This window comes from Cornus florida, unplaced genomic scaffold, assembly GCF_030987335.1.
Source record: "Cornus florida cultivar Cherokee Brave unplaced genomic scaffold, ASM3098733v1 CherokeeBrave_3.0.0_Hap2_Chr01, whole genome shotgun sequence".
In the NCBI taxonomy this organism is placed as follows: Eukaryota; Viridiplantae; Streptophyta; class Magnoliopsida; order Cornales; family Cornaceae; genus Cornus; species Cornus florida.
In genome coordinates this window covers 77,076,661-77,096,256 of record NW_026775571.1, presented here as the reverse complement: position 1 = coordinate 77,096,256, position 19,596 = coordinate 77,076,661, and the positions used below count along the sequence as shown (strand labels likewise).

Genomic DNA, 19,596 nt, shown 5'->3' with positions numbered 1-19,596 from the left:
TAAAACGCTGACATGGTTATAAAAAATGCTAACGTAACTATAGAAAAATGCTGTCAAATTCAAAAATTCTAAAAGTCTGAATTCCAAGAGTCCATTAGATGCCCTAAGCAACTCAAAAACAGCCGCCAAGAGCTTGACTATATGGCGCTTACCTGTCCACAAAATCTTGTCTCCCAAGTGGCCTTCGAACTTTACCCTTCCCTCTCATTTATAAACCTCATTTTTCTGTCCCAAGGGTTTAAATATCTCTCTCTCATCTCGCTGCTACGGTTTTATCTCTTCCATGGCGTCTATATTCACAAGCCCTAATTTCTCCCCAACCCCTACAACTACCACTTCCCAATTCAAATCCAGCAACCCAATTCGCTCACTCTTCCACTTCAAACCCTCAATTCACCGCCAAAAATTCGCCTCATTTGGCGCCGTAATCTGCTCATCCTCTAGCGGTGGTCGCCCCGAATACATCCCCAGCCGAATCTCCGACCCCTCCTATGTCCGCATCTTCGACACCACCCTCCGCGACGGCGAGCAGTCGCCTGGCGCCACCATGACCAGCAAGGAGAAGCTGGACGTCGCCCGCCAGCTGGCCAAGCTCCGCGTCGACATCATCGAGGCCGGGTTCCCCGCGGCCTCGAAAGACGACCTCGAGGCCGTGAAAATGATCGCCCAAGAGGTCGGTAATGTTGTCGACGACACCGGTTATGTGCCGGTCATATGCGGTCTTGCGAGGTGTAACAAGAACGACATTGATGCATCGTGGGAGGCCGTGAAGAATGCGAAGCTGCCGAGGATACATACGTTTATTGCGACCAGTGAGATTCATATGAAATATAAGCTGAAGAAGACGAAGGAGGAGGTGATCGAGACGGCAAGGAGTATGGTGAAGTATGCGCGGAGTTTGGGTTGCAATGATGTGGAGTTCAGCCCTGAAGATGCTGGAAGGTTAGACCAAAAAACCATGCTTTGATTACATGAATTGTTTTGGTCTTCCTACTACTTTATATATATATATATATAAAATGCAAAAACCCTCTTCAACTGACCTTTTGCAAATAACCTGAACTACAACTTCACTATCAATTTGGTGCAATTAAGGAGATTACGGCCATTGAGTTGAACGGAAAAATTAATAGACACATTTATCCTTGTTTAAAACGATGTCGTTTCACACCTAAGGCACTTTAATGAATATGTTGGAACCTAGCAATCTCAAGTAACCAATCATATTTTGACAACACACACCAACACTTCCAAACAAAGCCATCTGTTCGCCCCGTCTCTGAAAAAAGAAAATTCCCCTTTACTCCATCCTCACCGATCACCACGTTCTCAATCTGCCACCATCTCTCTCCGGCGACTGAACTTCCGTCACCAAATCTGTGCCTCCGACGCCGTAGACTTAGAGAAATCAGTCAGAATATAAGCCGGACCCAAGTCCCCTTCTTTCCGACCTGTCGAGATCCCTTTTATGACTCAGGTAAGGAACTAAGGCCTCCACCCATGTGTGTGAGAATGGGTGGGAAGCTTTTCACGAAGACTAATAATGTTCCAGCGGTAGCTGAACTCGCATCACCAAATCCGTGCCTCCGACGCCATGGGTGTGACCCAAAATTAAGCTCTTTCTCTAACTCATAGAAGGTGTTGCGGAGACCCAATATGCTTTATCAATATTGGGGAATTGATTTTCTTGAAATTAAGCTGCAAATAATGATTTTTTTGTTAAACAGATTCATAATTGGATTCCAAATCAAACCATTCACGTTCTACTTGGATTGGGGTGTTTTGGACAGAGGGCCTTCTCTTCTCATATATATATCAAAGTTATTATGTGATTCTTGATTTTGAAATTCTTGTTGTTAGAGAGAGTGTGTTGACAAAGCAATCGAGTCAACTCACAGCAAAGTAGCGGGGATAAGGAACAGACCCAACTACGGCAAAGATTTGGTGAGGAATATGACTGAGAGATTCCGATGGCAACAACAAGAAATATTTTTTTCGTTTCTTTTATCTATACACTTTGGTAATAGAAATAATTATTACTCAACCAATGACAATAAAGGCTTGATAATCGGCCATGGCGATCCCAATGGCTGTAAGAATAATGTAATGGTGAAATTTATGTTATAATATGGGTTTGGCGATGGGTTGAGATTTTTATGATTCAATTGAGTTTGATTGGTGATCAGTGACAAAATATTCATGGTTTTGCGATTGGGTTTGCGGGTCTTGTGGATTGGGTTGCCCGCGATGAGTTTGTGTTGTCAGAGAGATGAAAGAGCAATGCCTTGGTTGTTCTACAATGTTTACACTTTTAACGTCTTTCCATCTTGCCCGTCTATACACATATTTTTTCACACCTCATTTATAGATGATACACACACACACACATCAATAGAGGAAGATGGCTAATGAGAAATTTAGGGAAGATATAATCACACCTCATTTATAGATGATACACACACACACACGCATCAATAGAGGAAGATGGGTAATGAGAAATTTAGGGAAGATATACATAGAAGGGCATTATGGTCTTTAACTTTTCATAAGGGTTGTACGGTCATTTAATTATATTTGGGTTATCAGGTGACTTGCATGTACTCAAAATCCACCGGCCGATCAAGGGGGTTTTTTGCTACATGGCCAATACTTTAAGGGGTTTTTTTTGCACTTTTACCCTATATATTATTCTTCTAGGAGTGACTGAAATTTTAAGGTATGAGAATTATGAAAACTGAATTGACTGTCTTCCCACTTGAACACTTGGACATTGTTGGACCTTGATTTTCATGCCTCTTGGCGATAACATTGTTAATTTCTCTCACCAAAAAGAAGAAAAAAGTTATAATAATTTGTTTGGGTTTGCATGACTTGGTGGGACTTGTAAATTTGTATAATAGTGGTCTATATGTGGACTGTAAATGTGGCTGAAGTGTGAGGCATAAACTCATGTTGGCATTGTTGTAAACATTTATCATATTGTCTTACTGGAAATTTGTTAGCACTTATCTGTCTTTAGGGGGAGGGGAGGGGGAATTAGGATTTGTTGGTAAATTTCCCTAAATTATTGATTTATGATGCTTTAAATTTAAAGCATAAAGTAATAATTAATACATGTTCTTTTTTTAAATAAAAAAAAAAAAATTTCAACGATGTTAAAACTTTTAGAATAATTTGTAAATTACTGGTGAGGTGGAAAATTTTCTAAATCTTTCAAATGATTGTAAATGTAAATTTACCAAAACAATGAAAAACGGGAAAAGGACTTGATAACGTGAAAACTAAATATAATCACTTAAGTTTTCTAGAAAATTAGGGCGTGCTTGGTTTGTAACTTTAAAAACAGTTTTCAGAAACTCAGAAAACAGAGAAGAGTTTTCAGAGAATAATAAAATATTGTTCTCTGAAAACCAAACAGAGTTTTTTGTACAGTTTTCTGAGAACAAAAAACCGTTTCCATAGTTACAAACCAAGCAGACCCTTACTTTTTGGTTGCTGATTTTGTTCATTTCTTTTGTTTCTAAGGTAAATCTTTTTTAGTTGTAAAACTTGGAGGTAAAATATATGGATTATTTTATGAACTTCTTTGTTCCTAATTAATTTAGAAACTGCCTGCAACAATTCCAGTGTTTTTTTTTTTTTTGCATTTGCTTCTTGTTAACATGAAATTTTCTTTACTTTGGTGTCAATAGATCTGAGAGGGAGTTTCTTTATCAAATTCTAGGGGAAGTAATAAAAGCTGGGGCAACAACTCTCAATATCCCTGATACTGTTGGCATTACCGTGCCTCATGAATTTGGACAATTAATTGCGGATATAATATCCAACACCCCTGGAATTGAAAATGTGATCATCTCGACGCATTGCCAGAATGATCTTGGTCTCTCTACTGCCAACACATTAGCGGTATGCAGTTGCATAATCACATCTTTGTTTTTACATTTGGTGGCAGGTTGCCAAAACCGAGTTGCACTCATATCTTAGCTCTTCTGAATTCAGGGGGCATGCGCAGGCGCAAGACAATTAGAAGTAACAGTCAATGGAATTGGTGAAAGAGCTGGCAACGCTTCCTTGGAAGAGGTGCGTGTTGGTCTTATAAATAGCAACTGGATTGTGTGTATATGTTTGATGCAAAATTTGAGTAAAAAACATAATATGCTCAGTTCCTATTGCTTGAGTGTGGTCATATTCCAATGTCAAATTTTCTATATATCATGAAAGCTAATTTGATTCCAATGTCAATTTTTCTATATATCATGAAAGCTAATTTGATGTCAACCATGTGGTTTGGACTTCTGTTGCTCTAAGGTGCTACTTTAAGAGGGGTTTTATTTTAGCCAAGCCCTATGCATATTTGTTCAATTGCAATCTTGTCATGAAATTGCGTTTTTAGTTTCAATAATAGGCTCTGAGCCTTTGGTTGATGATCATGCAAGTTTTTTTGTTTTCCTAGTTGCTTTTCATTTCCTACCAGGTTGATTCATTCCCAACCATTGATGGTATACGTATGCGCAATTCTTCTTCTTTGGCAATGGAGGGTGTCCCCATTGGGGCCAAAAATATTCCCTTTGGATTCGTGCAATTGATGTATGAGTAGTTAAGAATATTCCTCCTCATTATCCATCATTTGTTCCTAGCTGTAGATTTGGTTCTAGAGATTTAAAATGTAGTCTTCTGTTTTTTGTGCTCAATATCTCTGGTATTGTATGTATGTTACATGTGCTCACATGCATGTACTAGGTGTGTTTTGTATCTAGTTCACCAATCCATGTAATGCCCACACCTTTTGGAACAGAGACACAAGTATTTTGATATTTGTTTTCTACCTTTGGCAAAAGAGAACATTCACATAGCTAGCTGTCTGATCTTTGAACAAGGGTGGGTCCAATGTAAGATTGAAACCACTTAGAAGTTTCTTGAAATTTCTTAATATGCACATGACAACTTTTTAGTGTGTCTCTTTTTCATTTATTTATTTATTTTGGTTCTCTTATTTATTTGTTGTTTGGCTGGTACTTCAACTATTCTGATTTGTCCATCTACAAATGATGGTGACTCATTTTGTTGTTGTTGTCTTTCTTATAGTGATAAAATACCGTGATTATATTTTTAGCGGATGTCTTTTAGATTGACATGAATTTTTTTGTGTCGTTTGATTTTGGAATGGGTAACCCCTGAATTTTATGAGAAATCAATTTTTACTATTTTTTCAATGAGAAATCAGTTTTTAGATATGTATTCCCCTCCCCACCCTCTTGTAGATATTTAAAGATATACCTTCTATCGTGTATTTCTATGCCACTGTTACTACATTTTGCTAAATTCTGTCTTGATTTCTGGACGTCTATTTAGTATTTTATTTGTAAAAAGAACTTCAGTTTACCAATGAAAGAGAGAATGTGCTGGTTTCTTCGCTGCATAAAACACATTATTATAATTTTTTTAAATTGAATCTGCCTAAATGGGGTAAGAAATTTTCTTCACTATGTCAATGGACAAAAGACCAAACAGTCTATGTACAAAGGACCTCAGTTGCAGCTTTTGAAACAGTTAGTCAGCAAAAACTAATTTTTGAATTTTTTTTAGGTGGTGGATCTTTGTTGTACACTATAAAGTGGTTTACGCACCTTCCTATACTTAATTGTCTCTCCCTGTGCCACCTCATGTTTATTAAGAAGCCTAATCTGAAACATAAATATTTAAAAAAAAAAAAACAAAAAAAAAAACATAAGAGTTCATATTATGTGTGATTTTTAATTACGGTTTTTGGACAAAAGACCTCAGTTGCAGCTTTTGAAACAGTTAGTCAGCAGAAACTAATTTTTTAATTTTTTTTAGGCGGTGGATCTTTGTTGTACACTATAAAGTGGTTTACGCACCTTCCTATACTTAATTGTTACTCCTGTTCCACCTCATGTTTATTAAGAAGCCTAATCTGAAACATAAATATTTAAAAAAAAAAAAAAACAAAAAAACAAAACAAAAGAGTTCATATTATGTGTGATTTTTTATAACGGTTTTTGGACAGTATTAATGATGAATTTTGCAACATAAATCAACTAGGGAAAAAAAATTGCAACATAAATCATGAATGCTATCTTCTAAGTTTTAATTTAAGGTTCTTGAGTTGAGTCCCTTTGAGGTTCTTGTTCCCTTTGTGCCTTGGGTCTTGTTTAAAAATCTTTTAGACATTTAAGTTTCTATTGATTTATATGCTGCTTCCTTTTCTTTCTTATTTAGGTTGTAATGACACTGAAATGTCGCGGACAGGAAGTACTAAAAGGTCTTCATACCGGGATCAATATAAAACACATTGTTATGGCAAGCAAGATGGTATTCTTTCTGAGATCTCTTTGCAACATATGAAGTTGTTTTCATATTGTTTCAATTTGATTCACTTGCATTTTCTTAATTAACATTTTGTCTATCTAGGTAGAAGAGTACACTGGGTTGCATGTTCAGCCACACAAGGCCATTGTTGGAGAAAATGCTTTTGCTCATGAAAGTGGAATCCATCAGGTTGTTATTAGCATAGCTACAAGTATTATGTTTGAACCTATAAGTTCAGTTTCGCTGGCTTTAACTTCTTGTGACTTTGTTGCCAACGCTGCTTCACATTTCATCCTATGAATTTTGATTGCTGTTGTCTTACGGTCTTTTAAGGAGGATTGCTATGGCACATTCTTGCCATACAAATTCATTTAGTGCTTTGGAAGTAGTGTTTTATATAATTTTTTTCAACAATAAGAATCAAACCTTTTATGACACCCTCCCCTTAAAATGTCATGCCAACATTAAACCATAGACCTACAATACCTGTTAAAATATAGTTGATTATTCTTGCATTGTTTGTACCTCTGTTTACCTAAGGAGGTATCAGGTGTGATGTTCCCTTGTGTTATATAATTTATATCTTGTTTCGTATCAATAAAAATGGGCAAAGAGAAGAACCTTTTCTATTGGACATGTTTACAATTATCTGCCAACCATCATGATTGATGATGATGATTGGAAAAATATTATAGAATTGTAAAAGAGAGCCACTAAAATTTCCTTAATCTTTTCTGAAAAAGAACCTATATTTAAAGAAAGAAAGAAAAAAATAAAAAATAAAAAATAAAAGGTACAAAGGTATGGGTTGTCTTTATGACGGAAGAGGAAGATTAATTAAAAAGAAGGCCAGGTACACTCTTCAATCATTAGGTCAAGACAGGTATATTATATAAGGAGCCTGAATGAGCTTGAGCTGTTCATTTCCTATTCGTGGGCTCCATAAGGCTGTATAAGTTTGTCAAGAAAACAAAATCATGCAAAGTTTTCTTCATTAATAACACCTCATTAGAAAAAATTTGGATTAATAAAACCTAATTAATCAATGGTTGTCATGATTAATATGTCCTGGCTGTGCCATAGGTGCATCAAGGTGCAGCTGTGGCGCCTAGTGCAAGCCCAGGCGAGATGAGTTCAATTGTGCGCCTATTGGCTAGGCGCGAGGCACCTTTGAGACATGCCTAATTGAACCCATCTTTGTTTTTCTTTATCCTGTTTAATGCTTTGTTCGTAGGAAGGAAAAAAATTGAATGAAAGATAGAGAAGAAAGGATAGATGAGACATCCCTAAAGAAGAGATTGTGTCCTTTCTCTTTTTATTCGGTTAAATAGTAGATAAAAAAGAAGCTGACAACTTACTATGTTCGTTAGGAGAGATGGGAAGAGAAAGTTTTAAATTGTTTTTACCATTATTCCTATCACTATCTATATAGTATTGTAATTTATGAAGGATAGAAAATTTGCAAAGGAGGAACGATGACTCATCATTCTATTATCCATTCTCTCCTTGTCTCCTCTCTACCGAATGGACAAAGTTTGTTCATTCTTTTCTATCTTCCCTCCACCCCTCTTCCTTCCTTCTTTCCTACCAAACAAAGCATAAGTGTGGTTGGTGCACATAATTTACAGGGGACTCTACCAAATATTATAGAGGTCTTTAGTAAAGTAACCAATTACTTTACTAAAGATTTAGGGGGTGATAATTTCTGGGGGAAAAAATAGATTTAGGGTGCGATTGCAGAGATTGGAACTTCTCTCACCTTTGGCGTGCAATTGAAACGATTGGGACTTCTCTTATCTGCGGCAGCTTCTTCTCTCCAGTAAACTCTCTGTCTCTCTATCTATCCTCCTTCTCAGTCAGTCGATGATTTATGGCTTTTTTCCCCCTTTCCCCCTTCTCTCTCTCTCTCTTCTTCTTCTACTACTATTACTCTACTTCTTCAGCAGCTTCTTTTTCCCAGTTCTCTGTTTTTTCTTCCTCTCTCTTCCTCCTCCTCCTTGTCTTCTTCTTCTTCCCCCTTTGGCAGTTTCTATTTTCTCAGTTCTGCTCCCCTCTTTTTTCTCCTCCCTTTGGCAGCTTCTCTCTTCTTCTTTTTCTCTGTTTCTCTATTTTTGTTTTATTTGCTGCTCTCTTTTTTTTCAAATGATCCTGAGTGAGCACATTACTAACTTGAGCTTGAGTTTGTCATGCCTTTTTTGTGTTTTTGGTAGGGTTGATTTGGAGGGATGGGGAGAGAAAAGAAAAGAGAGGATAGTGTAAGTTTGTGTTTGGGTAAGTTAAGTGGAGGGATAGGGAGGGACCTCCTTATCTCTTATTTGCTTTCTCCTCAATTTTGAGAAGATAGGGAGAGATAGTGAGAGAAAGGATAGTGATTTTAGTGGTATTTTGATAATACCAAAATTAGCCTCCACAAATCAATACACAGATTTATTATTCCATTCAAGTCCCATGGTTATGAAAGGGTAAAAAAGTAATTTGTCTATTATCCTTTCTTTTCTTTTCTCTCCTCTATCTTATCCAAACAAGAATAACTATCATTTCTTTTCTTTTCTCCCCTATCTATCCAAACACAAATAGAAATTATTACTATCCTTTCTTTTCTTTTCTTTTTTTTTCTCACTAATACTATCCTTTCTTTTCTTTTCTTTTCTTTTCTTTTCTCTCATAACTAATACTATCCAAACACACCCATACGGTTATATAAGGTTGGAGAAGTTTGTTAAAAAAAGGGAAAATTCATGCAGAGTTGTTTGCATTAACACCTCACTAGTTAGTGGCTGTTGTCATTAATGTATCTTCTTACTCAATTATATTGCGGCTGAGTATTTTTCAATCATTATTCTATATCTTTCTTCACTGTGAGATTTGTGCTTCCAGTTTTGCCTTTTGTCGATCTGTTTCCAATGTGTACAATTTTTTGTTAATTATATATTACGATTGGTTATCCCCTCCAGAACCATTAAGTAGGATAACTGAGATATATTTGGAAACCCTCCTAGAAGACCACTAATGAAAAGGCTGCTTGACATTTTTCTCTCCATAATTGTTAAGATGCATATCTTCTCTTCCGTGTTTTGCTTAGATTCTTCCTAATTTCAACTCTGTCTGTCGATGATTTCTTGATTTTAGTGTGTTCATTTGTATATATACACATTCAAGTTATCTTACCAGTTAGAGTGAGCATGTGGTTTTGTCTTGGTTCCTTTTTAAAAGCTGTGTATTCAAGTTCTCATTTAATCGAATTAAACTTCTAACATCAACAAAAAATAAAATATTTTCCTGACTACTTCATCGTCATATTGGTCCTGACAAAGTCTTGCAGTGGCTGTCAAGCTACCCAATGCAACCCTCCTCCTTTCTCATGAATTGGAGTTGTGTTAAGATAAGGCACTAAACATGACGCAGGTGTAGTTGATCTTCTACTTATCAAAAAAAAAAAAAAAGGTGTAGTTGATCTTCATATAACTGATTTATTATGCTGTCTATTTTGTAGGATGGAATGCTTAAACATAAACAAACATATGAGATCATCTCTCCTGAAGATATTGGGCTTTATCGATCTAATGAATTTGGTATTGTCCTTGGAAAACTTAGGTATGTTAGCTTAATGACTGATTGGTTTTGTTCTTCCAACTTGTCTCCTTTAGAGAGTATTTGCTTGTCGATTTGTATTTAGATTGTTTAGAATATCTATTTATTTATTTATTGAGAAATTGGCACAAGAATTTGCATGTATTCTGAAACACCATTTATCAGCCTTCAACTTGTAATCTTGCATAAAATGAAGTGTGATTTGATTTTGAAAGTGGGATTTGAGAGTTTATTTAAGTGCGCTGAGGTTTTGCTGGAGGTACGCACTTGCAGCACTGCACTAGTATACTGAGACCTCTCGTGAAACCTAAGTGCCTGTTTGGTTGTTTTTTCCTTTTTTTTTTTTTTTTTTTTTCTCTTCTTGGTTTTCGTTGTTAGAGTTTCAGGAGACAATAAAAAAACACGTTTTGACCCCTTTTTTGGCCTCTTTTTCTCTCAAAAATTGTAGCTAATGGATCTAATTCCCTTATCGAAATATTGGTAAAATTTAGCCCAGAACTAAAACACAGATAGGTGTTTTCACTACCTCGGCAAACAACTAAGCTACTATATAGTATATTATATATAATTTTGCTTCAATTTTGTAGTATATTGTATATTATATATAATTTGTCATGTCACTATATATATGTATAGGTACATGCCTATATAATACTTTGCCACAGTTGACTATACAATTTTGTAAGAGATTGTCAAAATTGCATGTTTCTCCTGCTCTAACTTCTATTCTTGCTCTATGCTTCAGTATCTTAGGGCTGTTGGGTATGGGTTTGAACCTCCTAAAAGAAGAATAATGATACAAGTTGTGAAACCCTAACCATCCACTCTTCCCATTTGATGTCATCCTTTCCTTGATTGGATCATTTTCTCTACTTGCTGAAGTTCTTATACCTTTATTTTTTGGGTTAAAATGGATTTGGCTTTGGATGTGCTTCTTGACAACTTATATATATTTCTAAAGGGATGACAAATTAAGTGTAACATTTGGGGTGCCTTTTGATCAGTAGACTTATAATAGGGAGTGCATTTTCCTTTGGACCAGTAGACTTTAGAATAGAAAAGTATTTGTCAGTTCGTTTCAGTCCCATTCGACTCCTCTCTATATCTTGAGATTCTTGTAGCTCTTGTTCTCATGTGTTTAAATGTTAGTGGAACTTCCCCATATAAAGTTACAACACTGCTCGACGACTTCCTTGGACTCATCAATTCCAAGTCAATTTTGTTTGTTGCTCCAATTAAATGTAATTTTTTCGAATACCTTCTGATTGGCAGAACTACTGATTGAGAGTGCTTAAGCCAGTTTCTTGTTGGGCCTTGAGGCCCTTGATAATTTCCTTTCTAGTGGGATTCATCTGAATTCTAAATTCAAGTCTGGAATTTCTACTTCTTCCCATGTGGGTAAAGAAATGGAAAATGATAGGGAAAGGGTAGCTTTCACAGTGAATGACTCAGAAATTCAGAGCAATGAAAGGAGATGAAGTGAAGCGCGAGGATCACATCCATTATCAGTACCAGACGAGAGGCAGAGAGCTCAGAACTATGCTTCCATACCGCCCAAGTCTCACTGCTTTTCTTCCTTATCTATTCTTCTATTTGTAGACCCCTCCTTGCTCATCAGGTTGTTACGCCCTTCACATGCAGCAATACTCCCGAGCTCCACATGTCCTCTAGCACATGATAATGGGTTGTTAGAGAAACAACAAATAATGTTCATTGGGCCATGTCACTCAGGCATCAAGAATTGGCCCTTGGCCCATATACGCTGTTTTACCTATAATATGTACCCCATAGCCGTTGCTCGGTTCATTGGGCCATGTAACTCAGGCATCAAGAATTGACTCTTGGCCCATATATGTTGTTTACATATAATTTGTATTCATCCATTGTATATTAATGTCCAAGTTTCGTAAACCAATTCCTGGTCTTACACCCTGTTAATTTTGCAGCTCTTTGTGTGTAGCAACCCTTCCTAATTAATTTAGAGAAGTTTAATTGCTCCTTTGGAAATTTCATCAACTAGGAAGCAGTCGCTTGTAATGGGATTTTTTAAGAAATGAATTCAGAAAGGCAATATTGCAGTGCCTTTTGAACTCATAGCTCTTAAAGAGGCTAATAGAATTTAAGAACTACGGAATTATTTTCCTGAGGCTGTCAAGAGAATCAAATGTAGGCCCAGACTCTTCTGGATGACTTTCTTAAAGAATTTATGCGTTCTTTTTGTTTTCTTGAAGAATTTACACCCTGATTATTTTGCCGCTCTGTGTTGAGCAACCCCTTCCTAATTAATTTAGAGAAGTTTAATTGATCCTTTGGAAAATTCATCAACTAGGAAGCAGTCGCTTATAATGGGATTATTAAAGAAAGGAATACAGAGAGGCAATATTGCAGGGCCATTTGAACTTATAGATCTTAAAGAGGCTAATAGATTTTAAGAACTACGGAATTATGTTCCTGAGGCTGTCAAGAGAATCAAATGTAGGCCCAGACTCTTCTGGATGACTTTCTTAAAGAATTTAAGCCTTCTTTATGTTTTCTCCTTATTTATTTTGTAGATAGTTTGTTTTGTTTTATTGGATTTAGTTCTTTCCTGTCTAATTTATTCACCCTTTCCCTTTGGCACTTGTTTGTGCTCAAAGGTCAATTGCTCATCTTACTGTCTGCCCTCTTTCTTTGTTAAATGTTGTTTGTGGTAAAAATCAATGCATTTTTGCAAAGAACGAAGACGTATTTATGTGTGAGCGTATCCTATATGTATTTTACTATTTTATCACTTTGGCATTAATTTTGTGAACTATCAAATCATACCTGACATTGTGGGCTAAGTTACTCATATGTGCTGAAATTTGAAGAAATTTTTTTTGCAGGATTCAAGCCACTTGTCAATTTAATAAAATGTGAGAAAAAGGGAAAATAATATACCAAATGCTCTGTTTCGGTCAAACCATTTAGTGTGAAGAAAATGATGACTAAATGTGAGAAGGGAATATGAAGTTGATTATTTAGTTTTTAGTGAACTGAGTATCTACTGCTGGTTTTCTATGTTTTTGGACTTGGGTACTTGTATTGGGTAGGAGTATGAGTAAGCTCAGAAATATTCCTGAATTCCAGTGTATGTGGGCAAGAGAATTGATGGTTGATTCCGTGATCTTCCAAATACCAAAGGAATGTTTGATCAACAATCCTCCTCCTCCATCCTCTAAATGTCAGACCACCCTTAAATCCCAAATCTTCGGATACATGGACTCAGATTGAAATGCGCCCAAAACTTGGATATGGATATGTGGATTGTGGACATGTAGTACACAAAAAATATATTATGTTACATAAAAGTATAACCCACGAGGCTATTATTATTTCATAATGTACTCAATCACGAAAATTGAATGAAAGAGAGAGAGAGAGAGAGAGAACCCTTCCTTGCTATCATATTTGAGTTTTTCTTCTTCTTCCATCATCAGATTAGAGCCAGCTGTCTGGTTTCAGTTTGTGTGCCGAACACATATTCCATACCCATTATACCCATGTCGTGTCATGTTGATACTGGTACGTTAAGGGGAATAGGAGAGTCCCTGTAACATAGCCGGTTGTTAACAAATATTCCATGTAATTGTCTGAAGTGGTTTTCATCGTCATCCCCATTTTTAGATGGCAGTAATAGAAGTGGTTGTTGCCGAATTGGATTTGAGTAATTATCACATGTTAACTTATTCATATGGGAACTTCTGTACAATTTCCGAGGTTTTGTCTATTGGATTCTGTCTTTCTCCCCTATCCTTCTCACACATTTAAACACACATGATTTGGTTAAAGTAGGCTCTTGGATTTCGGCCACTCATTTTGCAGGGTTCATGTGTAATGCTGTGCAGTTAAATCTTGAATAAGCACGATCCTATTCCAAACCACTTGCTTGACATATTTTTGTTATTGAACTTTAAGTAGATCTGACAGGGACAGGATTCACTGATACAATATGATTCGGATATGCTAACTCATTGAATCCTGAAAAAGTAGGATCTTGAAACGGTGTAGATACGACAATATAAATATTTAATACTAATCTGCATGTATTGGGGTCTCCTTTTTGGCTTGTTTGGCGTTCAGTGGGTCATGCCTCAGTCTTTGAGAGGCTTGATTGACGCTTGGAGAGGGTGCCTTGTGGGATCCCACACTCACAATTATTGGAGGGTGGCGCCCTTATGCATTTGGTGGTGTTTTTGGAAGGAGTGGAATAGAAGATCCTTTGATGGAGAGGAATCTTTTGTTGGGGCAATAAAATCTGCTATTGTTAACTCTCTTTTTTCCTGGGTTATGGGGAGAAATTGTAAGTCCATAGAGGATATAGTTGATTTTTGGGGTTCTTTTGGTCCCTAGGATCACTCTTGGCCGTTGACCTTTGTGTAGCTTTCAGGATGCATCCCCCTTTTGAACGTTTTCTAGTACATTTTTACTTATTAAAAAAATGTATGTATAACATAACTAACGAAATTTGATTAATTTCAAATCTATAAACTGAGAACTACATAACCTAGGAGATGAAACATGGCAAGTATCATGAAGATTTTTAGTTGAAAATACTATCACGCGTCTCCTAAAATAATTTTTGTCCTTATATATATGTTTAATTTTTTTATAGAAAGAAGGGTTTGACATTTTTGGAGTGTGTTCATCTTGTTTTCGTAACTGTTGGATGTGGCTCCTTTTAAGATTTGTTTGTGCTTTATAAATTGGAGATGTTAATGTTTCTGTAGGGTGTAAGCCAAGTGCCTGAAATATGGAAATTTGACACTCTAGTGTGTAGGCCAAGTGCCTGGAATCTAAAATTTATTTTTTAAGAATGAAAAAGTCCATGACGTATAGGACATGTGTCTAGGATTGTCCACAGAGTGCTGGTTATTGAAAATTCTCTGTGCTCCTCAATGTACTGAAATGCAATGATGTGATTATTATCTGGATATTTTCTATGGTCTTACGATGTTTGCTTTGGTGCATCAACTCTCTCTACACACACACACACACACACAGAGCTCTCCCATTGAGAACATTATAACCTCTTTTTTTTTGTGAAAATTTTAATACAGTGGACGTCATGCTCTGAAAGCTCGACTTTTGGAGGTAGAGTGCACCATTCATGTTGTTTGTAGAGAATTGATTAGTTGATATATATATATATATATATATATATGTATATATGTATGTATTTGGCTTCATGCATTTATACTCTTTTACTACCTTTTCAGCTTGGTTTTGACATTGATGGTAAGGAAGTTGATGATCTCTTTTGGCGTTTCAAAGCTGTAGCTGAGAAGAAAAAGGTAAAAAGAGAATTTTTTGTGTTACTTTCACATGTCTGAATTCAGTTGTGGTTATTATTAATTGCAGAGGTAAGTGCATCATTTGATCCATCTGAACGTTAGTTTTATTTGTCATCGAGTACATAAGACAAATTTATTAATAGGGGGAACAAGGAAGTAAGAACGTTGACCATATATTTTTATCTTTCATAAATCATGTGCACCGTCTTCGCACAAGAGATAGTGGAGAAGAAAAGAGATGGACAAAGTTGTACTTCAGCTTGTCAACTAGTCTCTGTGATTGTAAATTTGTAATATTGAGTATCCAGGTACTGTAGTTTAAAATTGTCTTTTCTTAAGGCGCTGTGTGCTATTTGAATTAGTCAGATCTTGTACTATGAACAGAAGTGTTAATTGTTGGTGTAGTTGGCATTTGATGTTCACTCCAGTGGGCATACCGTTACCCGGTAAATTAAGTTTTGTTGTACTTGAATTTAAATATTTTTAAATTTTATGTATCCAAAACTTATGTTTAAGCTTATTTGATCACCAGAAAAAAATATATGTATCAATGTCAAAAGTTCAAAACTAAAGGTCATAAACATTGAATTGATAATGGAAATTAGATAGGCTGGAAATGGCTGAACTAATGAGAATGACCCTGAAGTGGGGCCAGATTGAGTGAATCATGTAGAACTTTGGGGAAACAGACCATTGTCCGCATTTTATTTTAATTCTTATATATTGTTCGCATCTTCTTCTTCAGGATCCTTCTCATTAGTTCAGCTAAGATACAATTTTTTTAACAATAAACTGTTTCAAGTGACGCACACACCATTTATCCCTATTGAGAATTGTATGTCAGATATTTGCAGATATGACTTCTTTGTCACAATATTTTAAACACTTCTGTGGACATATAAGAGAATGTCGTTATCTCATTTAGAGATTAGCAGAACTACAAGTTTGTTTTGCATTTTTGCAAACAAACTTTATCTTTAGTTTTTAGTATCACTATAGGATATAGTTTTTTTTCGTACACATGACAAACTGATGGGTATTGACCCCTTAATGCATATGTTTGGGGAAAAAAGGTAGGGAAAAACCTTATATGGTCCCTACCAGTGAGCATTTGTTTTCCTTTTTAGTGAACCAACAAGGTTTGACCTTGGTTTGGTATGCAGATAGAAAATTTTCTGCAACAGGATTGTTCTATTATTTTAATTGGCTGTGGAGTTTAGTAACTTTATATTTGTAATATAAGTTCTTTCTGCATTTGGAACTAGTTATTCTGTTTTAATCACGAAATCTTTTAATTACTAGGGTTATATTTGGGGTTGATGTGCTTTTTTTTATAGACAAATCCTGTAGAGATAGTTTGACATAATTGATTAATGAGAACTATCTGCAGATCTTTTAAACTGATAATGACAAGAGTTCATAGTTTCATGGTGAGATAACCTGAAAGTGTGAAAGAGATTCTAAGATTCATCTTCCCTTTTTTCTCCCCTTCCTTCTCATCTTTAGTTTCACCGTCGTGATGCATATTTAAGAACTATAAACGGACTTGAACCTTTGACTCAATGACCCATCTATATGTGTTTTTGTGTGTGTTTCATCCTACATTGTCACACAACACACACTTAGCTGTCCATGTTCCCAGAATATCAGGTTGTGGTGAGTTGCTATGTCCAAGTCCCCATGACCCTGTAAGGCTGTAATCATGATCTTGTTGCCATCTTGACATTTCATCTGTGTTTTTTTGGGCAATGTCCTCTTTGATAACACCTTATAAATTGTGTTACAGACTAACGAAAAGGGTATTCTTATGAACTTTCCTCAAGTTGCTTGGGTTTCTTCTCTGTCCTGTATAGTATGTCAAGCTTAAAACAGCATTCATTATCTAGTGACATGAATGTCTGGAATTTGTTTCATATAGACATTGCCAAATTCTTTTATGCCTCCTAAGCTCCAACTACTAGTTGTTTGTGGAAATGTGATTTAATGGTGAAAGTAAGCTGCATTTTTGCATGCATTTAGATTTTGTGTTCAAGTTCCACTAACTATTTTCTTTGTTGTTTTGCTAGAGTATTACCGATGATGATATAATAGCACTAGTGTCAGATGTAGTTTTCCAGCCACAAGTTGTTTGGAAGCTTGGAGATGTGCAGGTTAAAATATAACCCCTTTCATGTTTCAACATGGTTGTTCATTATTCAGTTTAATCCTTTGTTTTTTGAATAACAATTCAACCAATTGAAGGGGAACTAAAACACAGGTTACATGCGGAACTCTTGGTCTTTCCACTGCAACTGTTAGACTCATTGATGCTGATGGGCAAGAGCATGTTGAATGTTCGACTGGAACAGGGCCAGTTGATTCAGCTTATAGGGCTGTTAATCTCATTGTGAAGGTTTGAAACTGAAAATTTGCAATAATTTTTCTGCACAGTATTCTACTAGGATTAAATAATAATAATAATAAATGATGCAAGAACAAGGAATGCATGAACCAACCAAAGAGAAGACACTGGTCAATCTAGAGATACAAGAGGGAGCTCAAGAAGCTGTATAGTTAACTTTGAGAAGTGAGGAGGCAGGGCATTTTTGAAGGTGGTTGGTTAATGATCGAGTATCTTAAGGTGCTGAGTAGTTATAATTAACATAGGAGTTGTTGGTTTCATGTATAATCTTGATATTTTGTTGGGTACATTAGGCTGGTTAAGTAGTAGTTTTCCTGGTCAAAACTCACCTCCTATTCTTTAGCTTTTGCTTTTGGTTCACGTGTATACTACATGTGAACATGGTTGTGCCCCTTGTCATGCTTAATGGGTTGCTTTTACATTTGAAAGAATTGGTATCTTGTGTGTTTAAATACCAGATCATCAAATAATTTATTGATGCTTGAAGCAAATCTGGCATATGGAAACCAAGATGACATGTTGTATAATGCTGCCAACATGGTCAATTGCCTACCTTGATCCTATGCGTTCCCATAGCATTTGTTGGACGAATGCTGTTAAAACACTTCTAGCAATTTAGAGTCCATTGCCATAAATCTCGATCCAACTTGTGAAAAACCTTTGATTTCCCTATAAACTCTTATTTCTTCTTGTAAAAAAGTTTTAAAGTCCGAGTGTATTATATATTTATTTATGAAGCCATCTACAGAATGAAACCCATGTTTTTTGTGCGGTGATCCTTCTTTTGCCAAAGGACATTTTTCCCTATTACAAACATCCATCTTTTGCTTTAGTATGACAGATTCAGTGTGACGAACTATTCTCTCTCTTCTATATATGCAGGCACCTGTGACACTTCTTGACTACTCACTGAATGCAGTCACGGAAGGCATTGACGCAATAGCCACAACTCGAGTTTTAATTCGCGGGGAAAATAATCACACATCGACTAATGCTTCGACTGGAGAGACTTTTCATCGTACATTTAGGTTTGACCTACACTTGTTTCCTCATTTTTTTTCTAAAGTGCTTCTCTGTATCTTGAGTCAGAATGCCACATGCTTAATCATATCTTATACTTAAAGCCTATTTTTTTATGTTATTCAAAATTACAAAGTTAAAATCATGTGATTTTCTTGCTTTGGTGCCAGTGGAACTGCAGCAGGAATGGATATTGTCGTGGCCAGTGTCCGAGCCTACATAAATGCGTTGAACAAGATGTTAGGTTTCAAGAATCAACCTGCATTGAAGAAGCATGCAGGAAATTCTCAGGTATCTGCATAAAAGAGGAAGGAAATCAAATAGTTTTCGATAAATCAAGTTCACGGCTTCAAGGGCTTCCTTGTTTACCAGGAGGTGGGGGGAATCGTCACTTTCGCGTTATCCACTGAAAGCATTTTCCTTTCTTCCATTCTTTTCGATTCAATTACTGGGCTTGTTATCTACAATTCGTATTAAATTGTAGATTAGACTTATTTATTTACTAAAATCTGTCAGAATGTATGGTATATGATTGTGAATCTTTTTTTTATTTTGTCAAGAACTGTGTTAGCCTTGAATAAACAGTTATTGTTAGACTAGAAGATAAATATTATCTGATTGAAAGTTTCTTGGTTGCTGAATTTATTATTATCCCATTTATTCACTCTTCTACACTTATATTTATATATCTATATCTAAAACTAAAAAAAAGGATGCACACATTGACAGATACGCGTGGAATTTTTTTTTTTGAAAAAATTATTTATTCACTCTTCTACACTGTGTATGTGGGCCGGGTTTGGGTTAGGTTAAAAATGGGCGGGTCAATATGGGTAAAGACCTATATTCAATTCGTTCAGAACGGATTGAAAATGGACAAGATCAACCCGTTATGACCCGTGAACCCATTAATTATTATTTTAAATTATTTTTATTTTTAAA

The 19,596-nt window shown here is 35.9% G+C and overlaps 1 protein-coding gene across 1 annotated transcript; it reads left to right on the top strand.

The window, feature by feature from the left end:
• The first annotated feature begins 251 nt into the window (after positions 1-251).
• On the top strand, positions 252-19,318 carry LOC132301960 (2-isopropylmalate synthase A-like). Its single transcript, XM_059799038.1, has 12 exons — positions 252-942; positions 3,693-3,906; positions 4,000-4,080; positions 6,241-6,333; positions 6,433-6,519; positions 9,824-9,924; positions 15,000-15,033; positions 15,159-15,233; positions 17,300-17,383; positions 17,491-17,625; positions 18,517-18,662; positions 18,825-19,318. Exons 1-12 carry the CDS (start codon positions 284-286, stop codon positions 18,955-18,957), a joined length of 1,842 nt encoding a protein of 613 aa, XP_059655021.1. The 5' UTR covers positions 252-283; the 3' UTR covers positions 18,958-19,318.
• Positions 19,319-19,596: the final 278 nt, after the last annotated feature.

Bases quoted from the DNA above. Each gene is read 5' to 3' on its own strand.
- LOC132301960 (XM_059799038.1), top strand. From the start codon at position 284: ATGGCGTCTATATTCACAAGCCCTAATTTCTCCCCAACCCCTACAACT. The intron at 6,520-9,823 runs GTTGTTATTAGC...TCTATTTTGTAG, and splicing joins ATGAAAGTGGAATCCATCAG to GATGGAATGCTTAAACATAA. The intron at 15,234-17,299 runs GTAAAAAGAGAA...TTGTTTTGCTAG, and splicing joins CTGTAGCTGAGAAGAAAAAG to AGTATTACCGATGATGATAT.